General features: G+C 41.3%; 2 protein-coding genes, 1 long non-coding RNA gene and 8 other non-coding genes across 14 annotated transcripts in view; all 11 read left to right on the plus strand.

Annotated features, from left to right (window-relative positions):
* osbpl9 (oxysterol binding protein-like 9) overlaps positions 1–10,493 on the plus strand; it is a 32,199-nt gene extending 21,706 nt beyond the window's left edge. For all 4 annotated transcript variants that reach the window (XM_041935373.1, XM_041935374.1, XM_041935376.1 and 1 more), the window contains 15 exons: positions 1,381–1,474; positions 2,206–2,310; positions 3,046–3,205; positions 3,446–3,558; positions 3,746–3,864; positions 4,013–4,098; positions 4,218–4,398; positions 5,469–5,553; positions 5,806–5,916; positions 6,018–6,081; positions 6,182–6,322; positions 6,441–6,519; positions 7,618–7,709; positions 7,816–7,951; positions 8,309–10,493. In XM_041935373.1, the coding sequence (XP_041791307.1) occupies positions 1,381–1,474; positions 2,206–2,310; positions 3,046–3,205; positions 3,446–3,558; positions 3,746–3,864; positions 4,013–4,098; positions 4,218–4,398; positions 5,469–5,553; positions 5,806–5,916; positions 6,018–6,081; positions 6,182–6,322; positions 6,441–6,519; positions 7,618–7,709; positions 7,816–7,951; positions 8,309–8,383 (1,641 nt within the window). In that variant the 3' untranslated portion in view covers positions 8,384–10,493. The remainder of the gene's footprint in view (positions 1–1,380; positions 1,475–2,205; positions 2,311–3,045; positions 3,206–3,445; positions 3,559–3,745; positions 3,865–4,012; positions 4,099–4,217; positions 4,399–5,468; positions 5,554–5,805; positions 5,917–6,017; positions 6,082–6,181; positions 6,323–6,440; positions 6,520–7,617; positions 7,710–7,815; positions 7,952–8,308) is intronic.
* Positions 10,494–14,548: 4,055 nt separating this feature from the next.
* LOC121605822 lies at positions 14,549–17,985 on the plus strand. Its single transcript, XR_006006805.1, has 12 exons — positions 14,549–14,578; positions 15,085–15,128; positions 15,275–15,319; positions 15,502–15,546; positions 16,061–16,103; positions 16,297–16,349; positions 16,545–16,579; positions 16,765–16,806; positions 16,982–17,027; positions 17,338–17,395; positions 17,577–17,604; positions 17,874–17,985. It is a non-coding gene; the product is annotated as an uncharacterized LOC121605822 (long non-coding RNA).
* LOC121606047 lies at positions 14,853–14,934 on the plus strand. The gene has a single exon (XR_006006821.1). It is a non-coding gene; the product is annotated as a small nucleolar RNA SNORD74 (small nucleolar RNA).
* LOC121606054 lies at positions 15,365–15,429 on the plus strand. The gene has a single exon (XR_006006828.1). It is a non-coding gene; the product is annotated as a small nucleolar RNA SNORD75 (small nucleolar RNA).
* Positions 16,144–16,226, plus strand: LOC121606043. Its single transcript, XR_006006817.1, has one exon. It is a non-coding gene; the product is annotated as a small nucleolar RNA SNORD79 (small nucleolar RNA).
* Positions 16,402–16,479, plus strand: LOC121606052. Its single transcript, XR_006006826.1, has one exon. It is a non-coding gene; the product is annotated as a small nucleolar RNA SNORD77 (small nucleolar RNA).
* On the plus strand, positions 16,617–16,698 carry LOC121606049. The gene has a single exon (XR_006006823.1). It is a non-coding gene; the product is annotated as a small nucleolar RNA snR60/Z15/Z230/Z193/J17 (small nucleolar RNA).
* On the plus strand, positions 17,206–17,267 carry LOC121606048. Its single transcript, XR_006006822.1, has one exon. It is a non-coding gene; the product is annotated as a small nucleolar RNA SNORD44 (small nucleolar RNA).
* LOC121606053 lies at positions 17,440–17,506 on the plus strand. The gene has a single exon (XR_006006827.1). It is a non-coding gene; the product is annotated as a small nucleolar RNA SNORD78 (small nucleolar RNA).
* Positions 17,710–17,783, plus strand: LOC121606046. The gene has a single exon (XR_006006820.1). It is a non-coding gene; the product is annotated as a small nucleolar RNA SNORD47 (small nucleolar RNA).
* Positions 17,986–18,256: 271 nt separating the features above from the next.
* Positions 18,257–24,500, plus strand: tor3a (torsin family 3, member A). Its single transcript, XM_041935507.1, has 6 exons — positions 18,257–18,798; positions 18,943–19,065; positions 20,153–20,418; positions 21,078–21,253; positions 21,903–22,027; positions 22,409–24,500. Exons 1-6 carry the CDS (start codon positions 18,633–18,635, stop codon positions 22,654–22,656), a joined length of 1,104 nt encoding a protein of 367 aa, XP_041791441.1. The 5' UTR covers positions 18,257–18,632; the 3' UTR covers positions 22,657–24,500.
* Positions 24,501–24,565: the final 65 nt, after the last annotated feature.

A 24,565-nucleotide genomic window follows, 5' to 3' on the forward strand; every position in this document is an offset into this window, starting at 1 on the left:
TATGGTTTTGCTTTAGCTTGTGTTGTTGTCAGTGTCTCTGTCAGTTGGGCCATCGGAGCCAGTGACCTCATTAGACTGAGCCAACAGGCTGCTATGCTGTGCGCGTTCGTGCGTGTTTTGTGCCTGTATTCAAATGCACGGTCACGTGATGTTGAGGTGGCGCTGACGAGGGCAGGCCACTGCAGATAAGAATGTCCCTACAGGGTTTTACCGCAGGGAAATCACAAGCCGGAGAGTTAAAACATGTTTCAGATTTGGTCTGCAGCCCAGTGGAGTTAATTAACTCCTTTTTTAGTTAGTTCAACAGGCGCTGTTAGTTATTATGTAAAGCTACTGCCGGTGTTTGGACTTACATACAGTGTCGTTAGCTTCATATTGATTAGATTAATGAAACCTGGAAACATCACTCTTTCCAGGAAATGGAGTGAAAGGAAATTGATCTGGGTGGTGGATATTTTATTTCACGGTTCTTGTTATGGAGTAGGTATCCCATTAAGCTGATCTATACACGGGCTGTGAAGTCAGTGCCTGATAATAGAATGAGAGCTTCTATAGACATCTGTCTTGGATGTTGAAGGAAATGGTGTTTCATGCTGGTTAACACGTTTGGTCATAGATGTCGTTAGTTATACCTGGATAATCCAAAAACGTTGATGTTTTTCTGTATGATTGTAGACAGTTTATGCAACCACAGTTCCAGAAAAAGTTGGGATGCTGGGTAAAACTCAAATCAAAACAGAATGCAATCATTTCCAAACAGAATGTGTTTATCAACCACAGTTTTACAAAGTGTTCCTGAGCCCATGTGAAAGCATCCTTTATACAATCATGTGTTCAAAAAGTGGTAAACCTCGCTCCATTCTTGCTTGTGAACGACTGAGCCTTTCCAGGATGCTTCTTTCATAGCCAATCAGGATACTATCACCTGTTACCAATCAACCTGTTTACCTGTGGAATGATCCAAACAGGTGTTGTTGAAGCGTTCCACAACTTTCCCGGTCTGTTGTTGCTCCTGTCCAGACTTGTTCGAAACATGTTGTTATATTTACAAAAGTCAATGATGTTGATGAGGTAAAACATTGAATATGTCTTCTTTGTGCTGTTTTTAGTTGAGCACATGTCAGAAAAGGATTAGCAAATGATCACATTCTGTTTTATTAATGTTTCACACAGTGTCCCAACTTCTTTGGAATTGGGGCTATAGGCCAAGACTGGGGCTAAATTCTCTTGTGCAATATTGGACTTTAATCTCAAGGTTTGTTGTCTGTGAAACAACATTTTAAATGAGTAAGCAGGCAGTGGCGTGGGTGGGCTATTGTTGCAGCAAATGTGTTTGTTTTTATTGTTAATGGCAATGTCGCCTTTGTTTGTTTCCTTCAGAGTACCATCAACCCAGTGGATGGGATCTACCAGCCCCCTCTGAACACTCCTGTAGACAACACCACGATGCCAACACAGACCACACTACCCACAGGTACTGACCTTCTGACCAGTTCTTAGGCGTGTTTTGACACTTGCAGTCACGTGCCTCACACACTGGATCCAAAGAGGTTGACAACAGCTCCCCCTGTTGTTCACACACCTTTACCTCCTCCAGCTGATGGATTCAGTGTTGTCACAGAAACAGAAGTGTTTGCTCACAAATGCTTTTTCTTTTTTTGAAAACTTTATGAACACCATAATAAGTTAACATTGACACTCAACAACATTTGATATTCTAATATTACACTGTGGTATTAAAGACGGTAGTCCAGTGGCATGACATCAATTATGGTTATTACATATTTTTATGTGATTATATTTCATTTTCGAGACATAATTCTCTTTGAACGTGAATTTAATAATGTTGTTCTGTGTTGAAGCAGATTCCTCCACTCCTTCAGTGTAATTATATTTTCAGTAGTTTTAGGCAGTAAATAAACGACTAAATGTAATCGCATGACGAAGATTTGACAAAAAAAGTGCCTGTTTTGGTCAGCTGACTGTGACTAGACTGTTTAAAAATGCTGTGGAAATGAACCATGCAAAGTAGGCCATTCTAATTTCAGTCTCTTCATGGACTGTGTAATCCCCCTCACAGCTGAAGCCTCTGTCTGCAGTGTCTCACATCATTTTCTCAGCCTCCTGTGACGCTGTTTAAATGTGATTTGGCTTAATTTTGAGGCTTCCGTGCTAATTCATCTACTTTCTCTTCTTTTTCTAAAGACGCTTCTCAGGTGTGTAAATCAGACCAACGACCCTCCACGTTACCTGTCGGTCCCGTCGTCACGGTGATGGGCAGTCTGCAGACCCCAACTCCCAACAGCACAGGTGAAAGTTCACTCCACTCTTGCGGCCAATTATATCACAGCACAGGGAGCTATGCAACTATGAGGCAAGATCATTTGTCGTTCTGGTAATTGATGTGAATTAATTATTCTTAATGATGACAAGAAAAATTTAATACTCTGAATATTAAACGGATACAAAATTTTATTTTGCAGCTAATATTTCACACTGCATAGAGCCTGCTAGATCCTTTAATTTACAATCAACAAGATGCAAACCAGGGCAAATTAATAATTAATTAATTATCACTGTTCTTTTCCAACCGCCAGTGCCGAATCCATGAGCATAAAGTAAATGAACAAGCAAAGTACAAAAGCAAGGGAAAGCAGAGCGTCATGCCTGTTTGTCTTCTGTGCTGAGGCAGCAGAATTAAAATGCTGCGCTGAGCACTAAGGAGGAAGGCTGCATGCTCAAGAGCACTGTCAATATGCTCTGCAGAGGAAGCCGTCACTATATTAAAGGCAGCGTAGGGCTACTTTACACAGCCCGCTGGACCAGGCTCAGAAATGAGTGCTCCAGGTGAACAACATAATGCAGATTTGACCATGACCTGTGTACTCTATGAATAAAGAAGCTGTATTAGTTAGACTCATAAAATGAAAAGGAAAATGCAGCAAGAGGGCAGTGACATAACAATATAGCACAAAGATTTTTTTAATTGTATGTTTTTGTTTTTTTTTTCTTTATTATTTACTTATTCCCCCCCTCCTCTGTCAGGGAGTGGCCCATCAGGCCCCAGCAGCGGTGTCGCCTCCCCGGCTCACATCCCCATCCCTTCACACTCTGTGCCAGACTTCTCCTATTCTTCCAGCGAGGATGAGTTTTACGATGCTGACGAGTTCTACCAGAGCAGCACTTCTCCCAAACACTGCATAGAGTGAGTATAGTATCACCCCGCCTCCCTGCGACCAACACTGCATCCAGTGAATCTGTTGCTTCACAGCTTGAAAGCAACACCGTAATTATAGCGTTTAGCAGGCCAGATGGGAAAACGCTGCTTCGAGCAGATAAACTCAAAGAAGTTCACAACAAAATTGCCTGTGAAATCCTACTCATTCTCTCTCTCTCCTTATCACTCCCACTTCCTGCCTCCACTCCCTCTATCTCTTGCCCTCAGTCCCTCAGGGCCTCCAGCTGCCTCGCCCCTCACTAATGAAGAAAAGGCATTGAAACGACCAGACACCACCGAGTCCCTCAACTCGTCCATGTCCAATGGCACCACAGATGCAGGTAAAAAGGGAAAGCACACACAAATGCGTCACAGCCCTTTTTCCTCTAACACTTTTTGTGCCTCTTTATGTATTAAACACTGAGCTGGTGGTAATGGTAAAAAATAAGTGATGTTTTACACGTGAAAAGGCAGGAAACTGAATGTTATTACAGCTATGTGAGACCCGTCCTATGCTATCGTCCTCAGACCCATTTGATAGCCACGATGACCGAGATGATGACGGTGAGGGCGAGTCTGTGGAGGAGCACAAGAGCGTCATCATGCACCTTCTCTCTCAAGTCCGTTTGGGCATGGACCTCACGAAGGTAAAGACCCCTGACCGGCATGCTCAGTTACGAGCCTGGCTCCATCCATGCTGGTCTCTTTGCTCTGTCTACATTTCCCTCACCGCATTGGTCTTTTATCCTTTTACTCACTATAACATCATTCTTCACTCCTTCATTATATTCACAGGTGGTCCTGCCTACCTTCATCCTAGAAAGGAGATCTTTGTTGGAAATGTACGCAGATTTCTTTGCACATCCAGACTTATTTGTAAGGTAATGGTCATCTCTCTCATTGCTGCAAGATACTTTATCATTTAGATATTTAAATCCATCCAAAATTCCAAAGTGGGAAAACAGTAAGCAGTTTAACTCATTTGTGTGACTTCCACTAGTATCGCTGAGCAGCCGGAGCCCCGGGAGCGCATGGTAAATGTGGTAAAGTGGTACCTGTCAGCCTTCCATGCAGGGAGGAAAGGTTCGGTGGCCAAGAAACCATACAACCCAATCCTGGGAGAAGTCTTCTACTGCCACTGGGATCTGCCCAGCGATACAGAGGAGCCTCCCCCACACACAGTGAGACTACATGCCTCTGCAACCCCAGGCTACGTCCACACTGATATGCTTTAATTTTAAAACGCTCACTTTAAGCACCGTTTCAGAAATAATCTAGAAACACATGAACACTCACATACGCTGGGAATGCACACACTAGTGTTTGCCTCCTGTGTGTGGAGGCAGTAGCATGATTAAAAAAAACAAAATTTAACTGCACAGCAGCAACAGCATATATGACAAGGTCCACAACGCCTGTAATTCATTATCCATGTTGAAGTAGCCACTGGTATTCAAGGATCACAGATATATACAGGCAAGTCTTTTAATTTCTCATTAAAAGGGTCATGTGATAGGGATGGGATGAATCAGGGAAGGACACATCGTGACTGAGAAGACCCAAACAGGAAGCAACTGTGGGCATCTCAGCCATTGTTTCCAAAAGTCTCACTTTCCCCCCATCCAGACTACAACACTGTTATTTTGGCGTTGTTTTGAAAACTCACCATCACAGAGTTTTCAAAACAAAAGCAGCATTTCCAAAAGTCTCCATTTTAGGGGTTCTAAAATGCCAGAGTAGTGTGGATTCTAGGCGTAATAGTTGGTTATTGAATCAACACTGGTATAGCATCTCCAGATTAATGTTACACATATCAAAGCTTTTAGACATCCCCACTAAACGTCATATTTAGTTAATGACAGATTACATATCAATATGTGAAAAAAGGAAAAAGCTACCACTTCATATGCATAAAATAATGTTTATCCCAATTCAAGCTAACTGTCACCTCAGCCATTTAGCCCATCGAGCCAATCACGATGTGATATTTGGTTAAACAAATGAACCTGACTGGAATTGCAAGAACAGTCACCTTTGCAAACACTAAATTGAACAAACTTTGCTGGTTTTCCCTCAAACTGACTTTTATGTACATTTCTGTTTTGTCTTTCCTTGTAGACACATGACAGACACCACACCTTTTGTTTTAATATTGTTTGCATAGTGACATAAATGATTTACATTTTGTGTATTTGTAACATGGAGAAACTCCAGCCCTTGTCTAGTCTGACTCCTCTTCTCCACCACCCAGGAGGCGGTATCAGACGGTCCAGTTCCATGGTCCTCAGCCAACAGTGTGCGTTTTGTGGCAGAGCAGGTCTCTCACCACCCACCCAGTGAGTGTCGAACCTTCTTCTTCTGAGCGATTACAGATCGATGCGAAAACCTTTTGACACGTAGAGTCGAAACTCTGATCATTTTTAGAACATTTGTCATTTTAAAATAAAACATAGGCTATTTATCACTTTTTGAAGTGTTATATCTTAATCTTGAAAATTAAATTGTTTGGCTCATTTTTAAACACCAGCTCATTGCTTGTTTTGCATTTTTGTACAAACTCTTGAGTATTTCTTCTCTTCCTTTTGTAGTTTCTGCATTCTACGCAGAGTGTTTAAGTAAGAAGATCCAGTTCAACGCTCATATCTGGACTAAGTCTAAGTTCTTGGGCATGTCCATAGGTGTCCACAATATTGGCCAAGGTACTCAAGAGCACGGCTTCATACACCCCAAAATCAGAATTTGTACACACTTTTCAATCACATCTTCATGTGGTAATACTTATGTGCTGGTCTTGTCTCAGGTTGCGTTTCGTGTCTGGAGCACGACGAACATTACATCCTCACCTTCCCTAACGGATACGGCAGGTGTGTGTTATTGTATTGCCGTGTCTGTCTGTGCCATCCCAGAATTCCATCTCTCTGCTCATTGATATATGCTTCACTGACCCTGAGCCCATCTGTCCAGGTCGATTCTGACTGTGCCGTGGGTGGAGCTGGGTGGAGAATGCAACATTTCCTGCTCCAAGTCGGGCTACAGCGCTAACATCGTGTTCCACACCAAACCCTTCTACGGAGGGAAGAAGCACAGGATCACCGCTGAGATTTTGTAAGAGGACAATGGTTTCACCGTACATTTTAAATTACAGTTCAAGGACTTATTTTGCATGAAAGACTGTTATCTTTTGAATGAAATAGACCACAATTCTTTTCTACCTGTCTTTCAGTTCACCGAATGATAAGAAGTCTTACTGCTCCATTGAAGGAGAATGGAACGGAGTGATGTATGCCAAGTGGGCAACTGGAGTGAGTCTTTCCGTTATTTCTTCCCAACCCCCCTTTCCCCCTTTTTTTTTTTTTTTTTGTTTGTTTGGTCACAACTGCCAGATGTTTAGCCAGAGACACGCACCGAAAATAAATCCTGCTGGTGTGAATGGGTCAATACAAATTATCTGACCTGCTCTTGAACTTAACACAGGTCTATATAGATATAGGAGCTAGCACCATCAACACATCAATCCTTTTTTAGGCCTGAAATGCAGCTCCATACACTTAAACAAATCAAAAGTAAGAGAAAAGGCATATTGTCAGTATGTGTATCACAGAGAAATGGAAAGGTTCTTCTTAAACAATAAAAATAAATACTTGAAAGTGGTTTTATCTAAGTCACTATGTTAATTGTAATTGAATTTAGTCTTTTCACAACTAAGCTTGAAGCTCTTACCTGATGACTTGTTTTTCTTTTAACAACGACTTCAGATCTTCTTGATGACGACTGTTTTGGCAGATGACTGTAGCGAGTAAATATTATCTCACCATGAGGGGTTTTAATGAAGTACTTCCCACCACAGCCATGCTGAATCTCACACACATGAAAATCACCATCATCACTGTTACTGTTGGTGCTATCGACAGATCATCAGATACAGTTACATATACTTACATTAAACTCTATACATACATTTGTAATTGGCTTCTGTGCACAACAAAAAAAGCTCTAAACTGTCTATATGAAAACTTTTCAAAGTTTTTGTAATTTACCTGACCATCCAAATAAATTATTCAAATACTCAAACCAAAAACAACACAAAGCTAATTTGCTTTAACTGCAAGCTAGCAGTCTAGTTGAATGGAAAGCTGACTGTGACATGGTGGATGTCATGTCTATACCATGTTTGAGACTCAAAGTACTTTTTCAATTTGAGATTCATGTCTCGACCACGTTTAAGAAAAACAGATGGTTCTGTTATAATAATGGAAACAATTGCAAACATGGTAGTATTCTTTCCCGATGACCTCCACCTCAGTTTGCAACTGTGGCCTGCTGTCTTAGTGTTTTGAGTATTCCTTTATTATAGGAGAGGTTTTTGCTGAAATGAATGAATGTGTTCTCTGTGTTTCCAGGAAAACACAGTGTTCATAGACACTAAGAAGATGGGCATCATTAAGAAGAAAGTGAGAAAGCTGGAAGACCAGCTGGACTACGAGTCCCGAAGGTGAGAAATGTCACTGGTCTCGAAGCGCTCTTGCACATCACGGGACCTTCACCCAGAAATATTGTCTGTCTTTGAGTCATTAACTTTCACTCCTGCAATTCAACAGATTGTGGAGAGATGTGACGTTGAACCTGAAGCTGAAAGACATCGATGCAGCAACAGAAGCCAAACACCGGCTGGAGGAGAAACAGAGAGCCGAAGCCAGAGAGAGGAAGGAGAACGAGCAGCAGTGGGAGACCAGGGTGAGGCAGTCTGTGCATGTTCTTCACCAACCGGAAAGAACATGAACACTGTGTGATAACAGACTACACACTCACAAAATGTTGAGACGTGCATCTTTTCACCCATTGAGCATGATATATATTCTCGTTTTTGAATGTAAAATGACTGAATCTGAATGCAACAAAATGAGGAGTGAATGATAAAGTTTTAATTGTTGGCAAGTTAGCAGATTGCACACACTCCTCATTGTTGCCTGTTCAACAAAGATCAGTGTTAGAAACGTCATAATTTTGCTGTTTTATTTTAGGATCGGCTCTAATATAGTTGTTGTCAGATATTTGAGTGTGATCATTATTGTTGCTTGTGTGTTTCTGCAGCTGTTCCACGAGGATGGGGAATGCTGGGTCTATGATGAGCCTCTATTAAAGAGATTAGCCTCTCAGAGGCACTGAGAAGACTGCGCACACTCTGAAACACACACACATACATATGCATAAAGAAATGCACACACAACAGAGTCTTCATAAGAACTCTTTTGCAAAACCACTTCTTTTCCAAGCCTTGGAATGACTGATGATTGAATATGTACACAGCTTTGCATTTGACTGTAAAATAACAATATGGAAATGAATGAAATCAAATGGAAAAGCATCTAAGATGTAACATGAAAATTAGTAAAGCTCCTCTCCTTATTTGGGCAATCTCACTTCCACCGCCACCGATACCCACCACCCGCCAATAGAAGACTCGGCAGCGCAGAGTGGAGGCGGGAGGGGTCGACGCGCCTCGTCTCTCAACCCCACCCGTCAGCTTCACGACCACGCCCTTCATCAGCTCCACTCAACGAGCCAGAGCGGCACTCGTTTCCCTACAGGAACGTTTTTTTTGGAGGGGGGGGGCAACGGGTGTGTGTTCAATTCAAACAAATCGCTCTACATCTCAGGGAATCTGGTGACTGAGGAAAGAAAGCTGCTGCCCCCTCTGAGAGTCTGACAGCCTTATAACGGTGGAACGGATGAATCTCAAAGGAGCGGAGGAGGAATTCTCCGCTTGCCTGCAACTAGTTGTAACTGTTGTTTATATATAGATATACATATGATGGATATATAAATATATATTCTTTTTTATTTTCAATGCTCTTTTTGTTTATTTTTCCTTCTGGCAATAGTGTAAAATATTTGAGGACATGAACTTGATGGCTTTACATCTTTAGGAATCATTCCATTCACCCTTTTGGTGTTTTGTTCCCATTTGGAGTTAACTTGGCACCGATTTGGTTCTTCACACTGTTCTGTGTCTCAAGTGTTACCCAGAAACGAAGCCCTACATAAGCCATAGCATCTGAACACACTGATTTGGAGAGTTGTGATAGATTTATGGAATATATGCAATATAGAGACAGTTGACATTGCCTGTCAAAGGACAAATTTGAGTGTCCGTTATGCCAAAAAAGGTTGAGCTAAAAGGCTAAAGGGAATTTCATCTGGACAGAGAGCAAACGATCCTCTGCAAATGTTTCCATGTTGCCTGAAGGCGTTTATGAACAAATGATTGTTTACATATTTTTGTCTTTGTGGATCGCTGGTCCACGATGAGGACGGAAAGCTAGGACCGAGTCTGCAAAGTGACCCCTTTTTGTTCCGCACATCACCTGTCCGTGTCTCCCTCCCAACCCACCGATGTCAGAGTGGATCACCTTGATGGTTCACTCCTGTGTTGTCAGAGGGTGAGGAGAGTGAAAACGAGGAACCAGAGTAGACTTGTGAAACACTGCTGCTGTTTCAAAGTGCTGCTGGAATCCAGACTATGTTCCACCACTTCAGTTTTCTTGTAAACTTAATTTCTTCTTTCTTTCTTTTTTTTTTTGTCCAATTTTTTCAAGATAACAACCACATAGAGGGCAATCTATTTATCCTACTGTACACCTCTGCTTTTTTGAACCATCATTCATTCTCTTATTTACAGCTACATAGGTTGGACCTAAATGCAATATTTGGATGAAATGCAGAAATAAACAATTTTCACCCGAAAATGCCCGAGAATATCTCTGAATGCTGTAGCGAGCTCACAACGGAGTTCTTTGTTATCCATGCGGTTAATACACAAGGTCTGATTGTCTGTTTTACATATTTGGCCTGTAGAAATATGATCTGGTTGATTTCAATGAATAAGAAAATAAAATTAATCTGGTGCAGGGATCTATAAAGACAAACCTATTTGTGGAGCTGTATGCACATCAAGTGAAAAACTTTGTTGAGATCTTGTAGTCGCAGTAGTCAAATGTAATCCTCCTCTCAATCAAACAAAAATGCCTTTAGAGACAAGCCAAATTAAATTCAGACTCCAAGCAAAATTTAAAGCTATTTCTTTCTTTTTATCCCATGTTATGTCTATGTTATGATATTGAATTGAGGCCTTGTCATACATTTCGGTATGACTCAGTATGGCCTGATAGAAAGCAATCAAAATGTATTTTTTATTTCATTTTGATCATCACTGTTGATTGTATCAGATTTCCCTGTTTTGAAGCATAATATTAAATCTCCACCAGTTTATTCCTGAGAGATTTTGTCATTGTTATTTCAGATGAGCGTGGTAGGTGAGCATGGATTCAACCAACGTTTGTGTGTGTGTGTGTGTGTACCAGGTCACCTTCAAGTTCAACAACAGTGCACACAGAAAAGCGGATGAGAGATATTATGACTGATATGTATCAGGGTAACATATCCTCAAAAAATCTGGTATGTGACAACATTAGATTCAGTACAATGTTGAGTACAGATACAGATGTGAATTACATTTTTGTATCGACCTTTGCAATCGGTGTCATGAGGCTGAGACAGTTGAGCATATTTTTATATCATGTAGAACATTTATACATGACAGACAAGAAATGATGACACAGTTACAGAAAGCAGGGCGGGTGGAGGACAACGTTGCAAATGTATATTAGACTGTGGGGACAATGTGCAAGGGAGGAAATTGATATTTCGCTTTCTGAGGACGAATGGACTGGACAGACGACTCCAGAGGGATGCTGTCATATCTCCCCTTAAAATTGATAAAGATGAAGAGTAAAACCTGATGGTGGCAGTATTGCAACACCGTGGATGCCAGCTGCCGCAAAACCTCAAGGAAGAAGATTTCCTGTTTCCGGTTGCAGCGTCCGTAGCGGTGTGCTTCTGCTGCTTTTGCGTGTCCGAGTTAAAATTGCTTTGTCTTTTGTTACAGAGGTTGTTAACCGCTATTTAAACTAACATTAGTTCTGTTCAAGCGCTCATAAATGTACATCTTTAGCGACCGCTAATCTCACTTGCGTACACGGTTGTCTGCTCTGCTAGCTACATTAGCTTAGCCTAGCAGCTAGCGATAGCTTCTCTTCCTAGCTTCTCTAGCTACTCGTCTGCCTCCTTTAGTGATACTGTTACATGTAATAAATGTAGTTTATTTGCTGTGTTGGAGGTGAGGTTCCGCACCATGGAAACCCACACATTAGGTGTAGTGAGCCAGGTGCCCGTAGCCGGTGCGGACCGACCGAGTGTAGCACCCATCAGTGTTTAACTCAATGTCATGTCTCAATACAACAGAAAACTCCTATGCTAACTTCAGTCCCACGTAAATGCACCATGTAGTTCTGCCCCTCTAATAAAGGAGATAATAAAACAGGAGAATAGCTCCATGGTATACCCCCCAAATGCGCAAATTAAAGCAAACCGCGAAGTTGAAAAGAAATGGTGACCTGCAACTTTTCCTTACTGCATTTGGACAAAACTGAAGTTACAGTACAATGCTGAACCCTAAGCACCTTGGAAACTGACTATTTGATGATATAGCAGCTATGGATGGTATTGCACTTGCCTCCAGCACCACTGTAAGGAATCTGGAAGTTATCTTTGATCAGGATATGTCCTTGAAGTCCCACATGAAACAAATGTCAAGAACTGCCTTTCTTCACCTATGTAACGTTGCAAAAATCAGCCATGTCTTGACTCAAAACGATGCAGAAAAGCAAGTCCATGCATTTTTTTTTTTTACATCCAGGCTAGATTACTGCAATTCCTTACTATCAGGTGGCCCAAATTAATTTGCTAAATACTGTCCAGCTGATCCAGAAAGCTGCAGCACATGTTGTGATAAAAAGCAGGAAAAGAGATCATCTTTGTCAGATGTTAGTCGCTCTGCACTGGCTCCCTGTAAAATCAAGAATAGAATTTCAAATCCTTCTTCTCACCTATAAAGCCCTTAATGATCAGACAGCATCTTATCTAAAAGAGTTCATAGTAGTTTCTGTGTTCATTAGCACAGCCTAGTGAGGATTTAGCCAATTTGTAAATGATATTGATTTGAGGCCTTGCCATACGTTTCGGTATGACTCAGTATGGCCCAAACAACAGTGCACACAGAAAAGCGCATGACAGCTATCTTGACTGATATGTATCAGGGAAACATATCCTCAGAAAGTCTGATATGTGACAACATTAGATTCAGTACAATGATGGGGATTACATTTTTATATTGTTGATCATAGGGAAAGTTTTTTTTTTTTTACAATTTCACAATGCAGAGTGTAATTTGAGTTTAATTTTAGTTTATTTAATTTCAAATGATTTTTTTTATTTTTTTATTTTTTTATTTATTTGTTTTTTGTGTCATCAATGACACGAATGGCAAATTGACTGACTGGGTCTTGAATGGAGGCTGGATGGATGTAGCGGAGGAGGTCAGATGTCAGAGGAAGTGGGGGTGTTTCCACTTCTCCTCTTGAAGATCTTGCGGAATCTGTCCTTCAGAGATTTCTTTGGTTTTCTCTGGGCATCCCCCATCTGATCCTCCAGGTTTGTGGGTCTCTCCATCAACCCAGTGTGGAAATTTGTGTTCTCCTCCTCCTCCTTCTCCAAATCCTGCTGGGCGGTTTTTAGTGCCGCCAGGAGAGAAGACTTTTGGTCCTCCCACTGTTGTCTCTCGTCGTCTAGGTCCTCCTGTGCCTGCTTCAGTGCTGCCTGTAGCCTGCTGGTCTCCTCCATGTGCTGGGCCAGAAGACGGGACCTGTCCTCCTCCCACTGGCGTGTGTTGATGCCCAGGTCCTTCTCCACCTGGGAGTATGGAGGTGTCGTCTATTTGTTGGGCCAGGCATGTCTCCGTCTCCTTTCTCTTCTCTTTTTCATCTTCCAGAGCTTTCTCAAGTTCTTCAATTGTCAGAACAGTGTCCCTTCCTGCCTGTGCCTTCTGTGAAAGCTCAGCCAGGAGAGCTGCCATCTTGTGATTTGCCTCAGCCGTTTGATGTTCAAGCAGGTTTTTCAGCTGCTTTACCTCATTGACCAAGGCCACCTTTTCTGACTCGAGTGTGGATATTTTGTGATCTTTGTCATCCAGGAGTTGATGAAACTCCAGCTCAGAAATCTGAATCAGAGCCTGCTGGGTCTTCTCACAGTGCTCCTCCAGCTTGTTCCTGGCTGTAACATCAGCATCCTTGTTTGGTTTGTTGCTGGTCACAGGCGCTTCGGGAGGCTGGGGCTCCTCAGGTCTTCTCTCACAAATGTTGAGCTGCTTCTTCTTCCGTCCAAACTCCAGTTTTCCATCAGGGACCTTGTTGTTCTTCTGTCCCTTCTGCCTGTGCATTTTTACATGCTCTCTCCTGAGTGGAGAAAAGTTCAAATTATCTTTCTTCAAGTTTGGTTCCATAACAAAAACGTTTGCGAACAATGCGATAAACTGTCTGTCTGGTAACTGGACTCATCTGAGTTCTTGGGTTTATAGATTCAAGGTGAAGGCTGCATGACATTCAGGATCAAAGGCATAAAGATTCTGACGCTTTTTTGTTTGTTTGTTTTGTTTTTAATGAATTAATAAATGTATATATTCATTTTTATTTGAGGTTATTTTGAGTATATTTTCTGCCTGAACATTTACTTAAAAGAGTCATGTGTCAGTCGAACAGACACAAAGTCAGACTTAAACAGACTCAAAGTACTTTTTCAATTTGAGATTTATGTCTTCTATATTTTTTCCAAATGTTTCCATCCGTTGAAATTCATTTGCCTTTTCAGTCGGACACGGTCTTTTTTTTTCCAGGGTCACAATAGTGAGTTTATTGATAATGTGTACCACACCAACACACACAATCAGTAAATACACGATGCAACACACCAGTCCACAAAGTCCATGATGACCGACCGGTACTCCAGCTCGATCCCTTCTGATCCCACGATGGCGGAGTCATCACAGAACTTCTGAAGATGGCAGCTGTCCGAGGTGTAGGTGAAGTCCGAGAAGTAGATGGTGAAGAGGAAAGATGAGAGGACGGTGCCCTGTGGTGCTCCCGTGCTGCAGACTACCACCTCTGACTCACAGCTGCGCATCATTCGCACGTACTGTGGACGGTCAGTGAGGTCGTCGATGGTCCAGGCAGCCAGATGTCTATCCACTCCCGCGTCCTCCAGCCCAGCATTTTCATAATGCACAGTCTCATTAGAGTTTTCTTTCAGTGTATTTAATTTGAAGTGACTTTACTACTTGTATTTTGTTTCATCAATGACACTAATGGCCAACAGGGGGTGGTCACAGTAGTTTCCCATCAGCCCGTGCGACATATCGTATAAAAGGGCTCCGCACCCTCTGACCGTCCTCATTCCTCGGATACACTGCAGGTAGATTCACGAAACTCGTTTGCTGTGTCCGTCTTAGCTGTACTCCGATAATATTTATCCGCTGACACAGGTCAAGACGTCTAATTTGTGTATTTGTTTTCCTGAGCCTGTCATGTTTTTTTCAGATGAATGTTACTTAAATGGAAATCATCTGAAGTGTTGCTAACTTAGCTGTAGGCCTGCACCACGTGCCTCATTGCGCATGTGGAGATGCTAATTAGCCAACGAGCTAATCTTTCACTTACATCCAGTTTTTCTAGCGATACGTGATTGTCCCATGAATGTATGATGAAATAAATGTTGGTAGGGACATCTGAGTAAATGTGAAGAAACGCCAACATTTCTGACTGCATGGGACTTGTCTTAAATGTTGTGGTAGTGTAACGCTAGCTCTAAGCTAGCTGCGCAGATAATGTGCTGTTAGTTGACGGGGTTTAATGAGTTTCAGATCTTTACTAAATTGCAGAGATGTTGCTGTTGTATTGAAAATATCTCCTATTTTTTAGGCCTGTGGACAGGAGCTTTGTAAAATGGAGGTGGACGTCAGACGGTAAGGAATCTGAAATGGCCTCTTTCACATACAACTGTTTCATTATAAGAGTAGTGGAGAGAAGTGATTTCTGAAACTGCAGTACTGATGTTGGATTAATGATTTCAGTTTTGAGATCTATGTTAAAGTGTTTTGCTTTTTTGCAGGTGTAAAAGGATGACTGAATGTTTTGAACTTCAAGTACTATGCTGGTGAGTAATGTTTTTTTTTTTATAACATTAATGCTACTTACTGAAAGTCAGTGATGCTGTATAAGAGTAGTGGACAGAAGTGATTTCTGAGCATTTTTTTAACTGAGACTTTTAGTCAAGTTATGCTCTTTGCTCTTGACATGCCCAGAATGACATTAAAAGGTAAATTGTTGTATCCACAGGTTGCAGGAAGATCGCAACACATGATGCAAATGGAGCTGAAGGAGGTGAGGCTCACTTTCACTCAAAATGGCAGCTGAGACAGATTTGTGCTTCTCTTGGTGCCCCTTATTGTCATTTGATAGAGTTTTTAGCACTCAAACACTACAATGGTGTGCTTGCTTAAAACATTAGCATACGGGTAAATATTATTTCGATCCAAAGCACCAGTGGCATGAGGGTTGTCCAGGAGCTTTCTGTGCACGATCAAAAAAAACTGTAGTGAGATATTCGTCATGCCAATGTGGGAAAAGGCAAAGCAGACCATTCAGTTCCTGCAGTCTCAGTGTGGCACAAATTACAGGTATGCTGCCCCACACAGCAATGCCCAGAGAAGCGTCAGTCTGCCTCTATCTGCACAATATCCTTGTGCTGCTATGATGATTTCTATTTGCTACTCTTGACAAGATGGATGACGATACAGCTACCCACCGTTTGAATTATCTGAGGCACATAGCTTAATGCTAGTCAGCCTTAGGTTATTGTTTTGATTGCTCACTTTTTGTATTGTGCATTCTGCAGGCGCACTTGCACGTGTTGAATTGACCGACGACATCCAGAGCAGGTAATGGACCACATTATTTTACCCAGTTTTCTCTCAAATGAACTGTCAATGATGATCTTGTTTATAAAACAATGGGAATCTCTCTGAAAAAGAGTGAAAGATTACTTTTTAACTGATACAGTGCAGTTAAAGAAATGCATTTTTTTTTTTGACAATTTGGACTTTTTATTAATCCCTAATGTTTGACTTGCAGATATAGTGCTCACTTTATTGGATCCAGTATTCACATTCCCAGATCAGTTACAGGTAAGTTGATGTTGTGCTTTAGCTTGAACTTCATGTAAATGAAACTGGTCCGATGTCATGATGATCGCATAGTTCAGCGGATTAAATCGTGAAGAATATCTATCGTCTTTCGCTCCTAGCTGATGTGTCGGCCTCAGTGACTAGTGAGGCCTCTTGATTTCTGAAGTGATTTTAATTATTTGTTTATATTTTCAGAAACAGTATCTGGTGCTGTGAAAGTTCAAGTGAAGGTAAGATGAAAAGCTGATAGACAGCTCTTCAATGAATTTGATACAATGATGAGTGCATAGTTCAGCGGATAAAACCGTGAAGAATATCCATTGTCTTTCGCTCCTAGCTGATGTGTCAACTGTAAGTGTCCTTTAGCTCTCAAGTGTTTACAAAACACCATAATAAGAAGTCTCTTCTCATCCAGGCATATGAACAGCTTGCTGTCAGAATCTTCACAGCCTTGTTGGTAAGTATCATGTCAGATTGAGACTGCGCCTTTTTGTCATTCAGATGTGATGAATTCGAATCAGGTCGCTGATCCTGTTGAGGAAATTAGTCATTTATTCTGATCTGCATTGGTCTTTGGAAATGATTGAAACTTTTGAAATGTTATTTCACAATAGATTTTCCTTATTTTGCAGAAATGGGATTGTGACAGACTTGAGCAGAAGATGTCGTACAAGCATGGTGAGTAAGAGTTTGAGGCATGTCAGACCCAGATGACCAGAGTTGGGTTTTGTGCTTCAGTGAAAATTCATCTTTACAGTTGTCCCCAGAACTCTGTTTCATCTGGGTCTGAAAGAGCTGCATATGTACACTAGTGGGATCTTAGTTTGTAGTAAACTGTTCGATCCCTGTAGGCTGGCCTGTGTGATGACCAAGTAAAGACTGACTGTAAACATGGAGTCATATTAGCTCTAGCTGACCTGGTCGGTGTCTAAGGGTCTGCCCTGATGTTTAGTGTTCATATTAAACTTATGCTGTTCTGTCTCTTCAGGTTATGCTCATTCTCTTTGGAGCCTGGTTTGAACAGAAGCGACGAGGGACTGACTGAGGTGAGAATGCAAATAGTCCACAAGATGCAAAATGGCTGTTATTGGTTCAGTGATGTCTTAACAAATGTCTGACCTGAACTTCAAATGTGGACATTATCAGTTACTGAGGAACCAAGTGGATTCAACCTGACTCAACCACTCACTGACTTGTAATAAAGTTATTTTCTTTCCTCAACTACAGGAATGGGCTGGATGTGAGACTGACCTTGGTAAGCATGTAATGTGTTTCTGTCAAAACTTAACTACCCATGTTCAGAATCAAGGGTTCTGACAGAAATTAATCTGTGGGTACCATAATTTTAAATTGGCCACTCTACCTGTGATGAAAAGATTCTGCCAAATGATTCCTCTTGATTATAACCCTTACCGTTCCATTATATCTGAGGCAGTGTGGTCAATAAACAACTTAAATAAGCAACTTAAATATCCACATCTACAGCTGATCATGACACCCTAAATTATTTCTGATCTCCCTCAGGTGCTGTGTTTTCTGGATGATGACCAAGAGCCCATGGACAAGAACTTGTCAGATGTTTCTCAACATTATTCCAATAAATATTACAACTGTGTCAATATTGTGCCTGATTGGACTTTTTCTTTCTACATGACAACCTGTGCACTAAAATCATGCAATATGTTTGCTGTTTTCAATCATAGCCAAATCATCTGGCAACAGTAAAGTAGATGAACAAACTGTATTTGACAGCTGTCACATTTGTGAGAAATAGTGGAGTACAAACTGATCAATGACTGGGTAAATAAACGGCCTAGCTGGCTAGCACAGTAGTCCTAAATGTGTGCCAAGGACACAACAGGAAATTACGCAGTTGTATCTCCGCGTATTTCCGGGTTGCGTACTTTCACAATGTAAGTGAAGATCCTGGTATTGCGGAGAAGTTATATTCCACGGCTGGGTGCTTTTCATGGACGGCTATAATATTGAACGTTTACTACCACGGGCCATGCCTTAATTTAACTTTACATCAGCGTTTCATAGTTCAATGGATCCCGGAAGACGAGTAATAGCGGTTCCCTTACGGACGGGCGGAGTTACGTATCCATAAACCGCCATACAAAAGAACACAAAAGAAGCGCCCCTCCTTCGCTACCATGGGGAGAGGGGTAAATATACCTCAGTGAGCAGGCCGTCAGCTAACGGCCGGGTTTAAATGAGAGAGAAACGTCGGGACGCGGTGTTTAGTCTCATCTCGACCTCCTCGGACCACCCTCCTCACCGATGCTTGTGTACCGGTTGCTGCCTGTGCTCTGGGCTCTGTCCGCAGAGGCAGACTTCTTCCAGTTCGACAGCATCTCCAATGTTTCCTCTTACTATTTTAATTACATTTATTGCAATATATGGGAGGGGGACTGTCAGCCCAGCCAAGACGATGCTACACAGCAAGGTAAGGGACCGAGCCAAGTGAAATGATTTTTCACATCACAAGCTATTATGTAACGCTTGTTAAATGTAGCACAGCTTGTAGCCTGTCCAGCATCTTAGTGACTGTACTGATGGTGTCCGCTTGTCTTGCTATTGATGTGAGCAGTTCCTACCAGGGACCTTTGGGCAGGTTTTCCTCAGGACTACGTTAGCCTGCTGCATCAGTGGTACTGTAGTCTGGGCCAGTGCTGTGAGTCTGGAGACTGCAGGATAACCAACAACATCACAGGTATGAAATCACATTATTCATTTTCTTACATGGATTTATTTTTAATTCAGTCTGTTTCCTGTTGGCTTGTTGTATTCTTGTTATATTGTAAATGTATTGCTCATCATGTAGATTCAATCAAATGGTAAAGTTTTTAAAACGGTGAAAGCAGCAATAAAAGTTGCATTAACAGTCTTAGTTTTCACTTTGAAGTGGAATGCATACACAAGACAAGCCAGCAGGTGCACAGCTGTCAACGGCCATAAACATTTCAATAAAATGTTCCTTCAGGTGGAAATTCATGTCATGTCCATACAGTAGTTTGCATGTGCAGTTCAGGTTAGTTCTAAACGCTGGATAGATTTATGTTTCTTTGAGAGACGTTCACATCCCGAGAAGAACAAAATGATCAGGGACGCTCAGGAAACATTATTATTTTGGCATCAAGATGGTCACATTTTGATTCTGAATTTGGACCAGAGCAGAGTTGCTGCTTGGCTTACAGAGAGACACTGAGAGACAAACTGAGGAGCTCAGACACGAAGGTAAGTGAGTAAAAGCCAGTCCAAGGTACTCTTGGAGAAGAGTTTGACAGTGCTTTGCTCTTTCGGGGTACTGTTGAAGCTGCACAGTGCATCAGAGGTCAGCGCTGTTAGCTGTTCATCAGATAAATAATTAAACATGCAATTGTTTTTCTTGATTGCTATTTGAAGTTGAATATAAGAAATTAAATGTCGTCACAAAATGTTGAATATCTCTGCTTGACTGTAGTAACATGCTAAGAGATGTTTATAATGGGTAGGACTGAGATACATGAAATAACATCTGAGCCTCTTGGAGCTTCTCAAGTATAATTTCACTCTATCAACAGAATAAAGACAACTGCATATTATAAGGCTTACCAGATTATGAAAGATGATACAGTATATAAGAAGGGTAACTTCCCCACACCTACCTGAGACTTAAAAGGGCTGTGCATTTGTTTTGTCTTTGAATGTATTAGCTGGTGCATCAGATATTTTGAAGAAATGCATTCATAAATATTGTAAAACTAAAGGTATGTTGGCGGTATTCAGCCATTTTTAAACATGCACTCTCTTCTTTGCAGGTCTGGCGAGGGACCTTAAAACGAAGCTGCACGGGCAGCACCTGGTTCAGTCTGTGGTTCTGAAAGCCATCCAGGGTTTTATCAACAACCCAGAGTCCAACAAGCCACTGACCCTCTCCTTCCACGGCTGGTCCGGCACCGGCAAGAACTTTGTGGCCCGGATCATCGCAGATAACCTGTATCGTGAAGGGGTGAAGAGTGAGTGTGTCCGACTGTTCATCGCCCCGTTCCACTTCCCACACGCCAGATTGGTGGACACGTACAAGGTGAGTCGTGCGGAGCCCACTTGGCACAGAGTTTGATGTTGTGTGCCAGAAACAGGCTGGCAGTGTTCTTGTTCATTCTGTGTGTTTTAACTCAGCGTATGATGATAATGATCAGGATTTGGACGGGTGATTCAAATCAAACATATAAATACAGACATCCATGGCTTTTTGGAACCTGGGCTTTGTCCAACCAGGTCACAGGTGCCGACGTGGTCCCTTCCAAACGCATTTTTACACAATCGCTGCATTAGAGTTCAAAATAATGTTGACACAGTATTGCATAAATGAATCCAGATTTAACAGGGTATAGTACACAGTATAACCTTTAAACTGATACTGTCAAAATCTGCAGAATCTGTAAATGTGGACTCTGAATTCTGAACATTCCTGCTACGTGTCTTGATAAGGTCTCCCATACAAATGAGATTTAATGGTTAAAGGGTCATAATAAAATTTTTATGACCATTTTTTCCCTCATGACTGAAGTCAAATTGAATTATTATTGTCTGCTTTTTTAGCATTTTAATGTCATTTGGAATGAATTCTTATTTCTAAATTATTTCTATAACTCAGTATAATAATAAACCTGTCCAAAAAAAAATGTAGATGTGATTTTTTTGACGCTGTAGTTCGATCCTCTCCCTCCTCTCTGTATCCAGGGCCAGCTGAGAGAGGCGATCCGGGACATGGTGTTGCGCTGCCCTCAGACGCTGTTCATCTTCGACGAGGCTGAGAAGCTTCACCCAGGCCTCATTGATGCCATCAAACCCTACATGGATCACTATGACAACGTAGATGGCGTCAGCTACCGCAGAGCCATCTTCCTCTTCCTCAGGTTGGTGTATGTGTCAGGCACGTCCTGTCTGTTGAAGCTGGGTCAGAAACTTGCTGCTGCTCTGAATGTATTGCACCTGTGGCTCAGGTACGCCCGTCTGTGATTGGATTTTGCTCTCTCTGTCTCCGTTAGCCCTCTGTATGGATTTTTCATGTTTTCAATTACTCATGCCTGGCTTCTGCTGACAGATAATCTGTTCAGTCAAATATAGAAACACATTTTTCAATACGTCGTTATGGTACAGTGATAAGATGTAGGAGAGGCCTGAGATCATTAAAACAAAGCGGTAACAAAGACAAAGTCACATGTTAACTCATCATGTTGAATTTTTAATGCACTACATTTCAAATAATCTCTAATATGTTCAGATCTCACTTTTTGACCAAACTTAAATTAGCATTTGGTTTTGTACAGAAGAAATTTGTATCACAATAACTGAAAACCACTATTTTAGTGTCATTTAAAGACACTGAAGCAAAGAAGGTTTTCATTATTGGCCATGAACATCTATATTGAACAAAATACATGACAAACTCTCCTTCCACTACTTTGGACTGACACCGCTCAGCAACAAACAGAAACAATCAAAATCCTCAACAAATGCAGAGATTTTATAACGTGCTTCTTCATGTGCCTGTTGTCCTTAAAGTAACATTGGTGGAGCAACGATCAATGATGTAGCGCTCGACTTCTGGCACTCTGGTCAGAATCGAGAGGACATCGGTATGGAAGACCTGGAGCATCGTCTGCGAGCTGAAACTATGGAGTCTCAAGGTATGCTGCAGTGCAGGCTCTCACACTGAAGGTCCGGTGTGTAGGATTTATTGAGCACGGACTGTCTTCTTGGTGGCGGTCTGAGAGCATTTTCTAGATTAAATATCTAGTTATCATTATGGATTTTGCATGTTTTTAGGTATCTGTTCACACTGAAAAAGGCTTATAAAAGAAATAAATAAAAACATTAATTAAAGAATAAGAAACTGAAAATATTAAACAATAGTTGGCTAATTAGGCCTAAATAATAATATATATTTGATATTCTGCCCTAAATCGCACAAACTAGTCCTTTAAACAATTGTTTTCTATTGTAAATAAAATGTTAATTAATGGAGCTTGTGAATTTCTAAGCATTTTTTTTATGCCTCTCTTCCCCAGGTGGTTTTGCTCAGAGTGAGCTGATGTCCGGCCACCTGATCGACTTCTTTGTGCCGTTCCTGCCTCTGGAGTACCGTCATGTCAAGCTCTGTGCACGGGACGCCTATGTGGCACGAGGTCTGGAGACGGACGAAGCTACATTGGATGAGGTGGCCAAGGCGATGCTGTATGTCCCCAAAGAGGAGAGACTGTTCTCAGCCCAGGGATGCAAGTCAATACCCCAGCGCATCAACTTCTTTCTTCCCTAGAAGGAGAGACAGACAGAGGAGAGACCTGGAGGTAGGAGGTGTGAGATTGCTTTACCAGCCCATCTGCGTATTGAGCCACAGAGGATATGTGTCTTCTCTGCTCTAGTCTGCTCTACGCACTCCCCCGCACACACACACACACACACACACACACACACACACAGATCCAACACGCGTCTGTCCAGGTCCCTCAGAGAAGGCCAGGCGGCAGGGTATTAGAGTATTAGAGGGGAAAGCAGCACGACCCACCCTGCAGATATGAGCGGTGCCAGACGGTCGTCAAGTGCGGCTTGGATGCTCTTCCTCACCTGCCTGGTTTGAATCCTCACAGCGTCAAGACTGAGTATTGAAGAAGACGGTATGGGTGGCCATGCAGCGTATGTCTTGGATGAATACATTTTTATCACCCTGTTTATGTCTGTTCACCTTGGCCAAAGTTTTGAGCACATGTCTTATGTTCAGATAAGGTCCTACTTCATGTGTTAGTATTTGCATGTCAGACAATGTGCTTCTTTTAGCACTGGTTATTTATTTGTGCCATATTTGAGCATTTTACTGTACCAGATTCTTTTTTGTGGAGTTGTCTGAAAGCACATTTGGTGGTACTGTAAGCCATTAGTAAATGTTACATATGGGACTATGTTGTGAATGTGAACAGTATGGAGTGTGTAACTGCGTACATGTTGCTGTGATGCAAATGTTACTTGAAATTATTACTGGAAAACAACATGCCAAAAGCAATGAAAGTTAGCTGTTTTGTGTACATATGTTTAATTATAGTGCTTTTAATGATTATTTTTTTTTATTGTCAGTAATTTGATTGATTCATTGGACAGATTTTTATTCCTTGCTTTATCTCCCTCATTTGTGCACACCCTTTCACATACTCTCACCCGGTTTGAGTTAGTCTGCTTTAGTGATTTTGTTCTCTAAAGCTCAGGGTCACATCACAAGAAGAACATGAGAAGAAATTACTTAAAGAAAATAAACATCCACAGGAAACCAACAACAGTTGTTTTTATTTAATGCAAGAATTTGAGGGGATTCATCAGTCAAAAAACTGAAAAAGGCTGTCCCAGGTTTGGGTGAGCTGCTTTGTGTGGTGTGCCAGGGATGGGAAGAAAATCTAACACAAATCAAGAGCTGAAAGGATTAGTGTTTAGCAATCAACAGAGCAATAATTGTCTACAATTTTGAGAATCAATTACTTGTTTGAGTTATGTTTTAAGCCAAATACGAAAAAAAAAAAATCACTGGTTTCAACTTCTCAGATGTGAATATTTGCTGTTTTGGGTACTCTTCCATGATTATAAATGGAATAAGTTTTGATTTTGATGGTGAAACTAATAAATTGTTGGCATTTTACATAATTTCTCAAGGATATAATCACTGGAGTAGCTGTTAATGAAACTAATGGGTAGTTGCAGCCCCAAACAAGTCTCCAAATCTCCCACCACTCTAACATTTGCATTGCTTATTACTATTTTACTTGAATGTTTAAGCTTCACTGTGCAGAATGATGTACCTGAAACTGGAAAGCTCATCACATTCATCTGCTGAAGGGGGAAGGTTTCTCTCGTCTCACTTTAAATCAGTTTTTAACACGTGAACATACGAACGTGATTTCCAGTTTAGAAACCAATGGCGGTCCAATATACAACTTATCGTGTGTATGTGTGATGTGTACATTTGGAACTTCGTCATCACATACACCGATTTTTTAGTGAAGCAGGAGACATCTTGTATTTTATTCAACTGTTGTGAAAAAGACATTGCTATTCAAAACAGTATTTTTCTATGTCAAAACATGTCCAGAGCGATTTCTTCAAAAAGAAAAAAAAATGTTTTTCACACCTCTAATTACTTAGTTTCATTTGATACATTAAAAAAGTGTGATATTACTGATGTT

This window comes from Chelmon rostratus, chromosome 4, assembly GCF_017976325.1.
Source record: "Chelmon rostratus isolate fCheRos1 chromosome 4, fCheRos1.pri, whole genome shotgun sequence".
NCBI classification, from domain to species: Eukaryota; Metazoa; Chordata; class Actinopteri; order Chaetodontiformes; family Chaetodontidae; genus Chelmon; species Chelmon rostratus.

What these genes read in the sequence shown, in the direction of transcription:
- tor3a (XM_041935507.1), top strand. Translation starts at nt 18,633, where the DNA reads ATGCTTGTGTACCGGTTGCTGCCTGTGCTCTGGGCTCTGTCCGCAGAG. An exon ending in AGACGATGCTACACAGCAAG is followed by an intron (nt 18,799 to 18,942) that starts GTAAGGGACCGA and finishes TGATGTGAGCAG; the next exon opens with TTCCTACCAGGGACCTTTGG. An exon ending in TGAAACTATGGAGTCTCAAG is followed by an intron (nt 22,028 to 22,408) that starts GTATGCTGCAGT and finishes TCTCTTCCCCAG; the next exon opens with GTGGTTTTGCTCAGAGTGAG.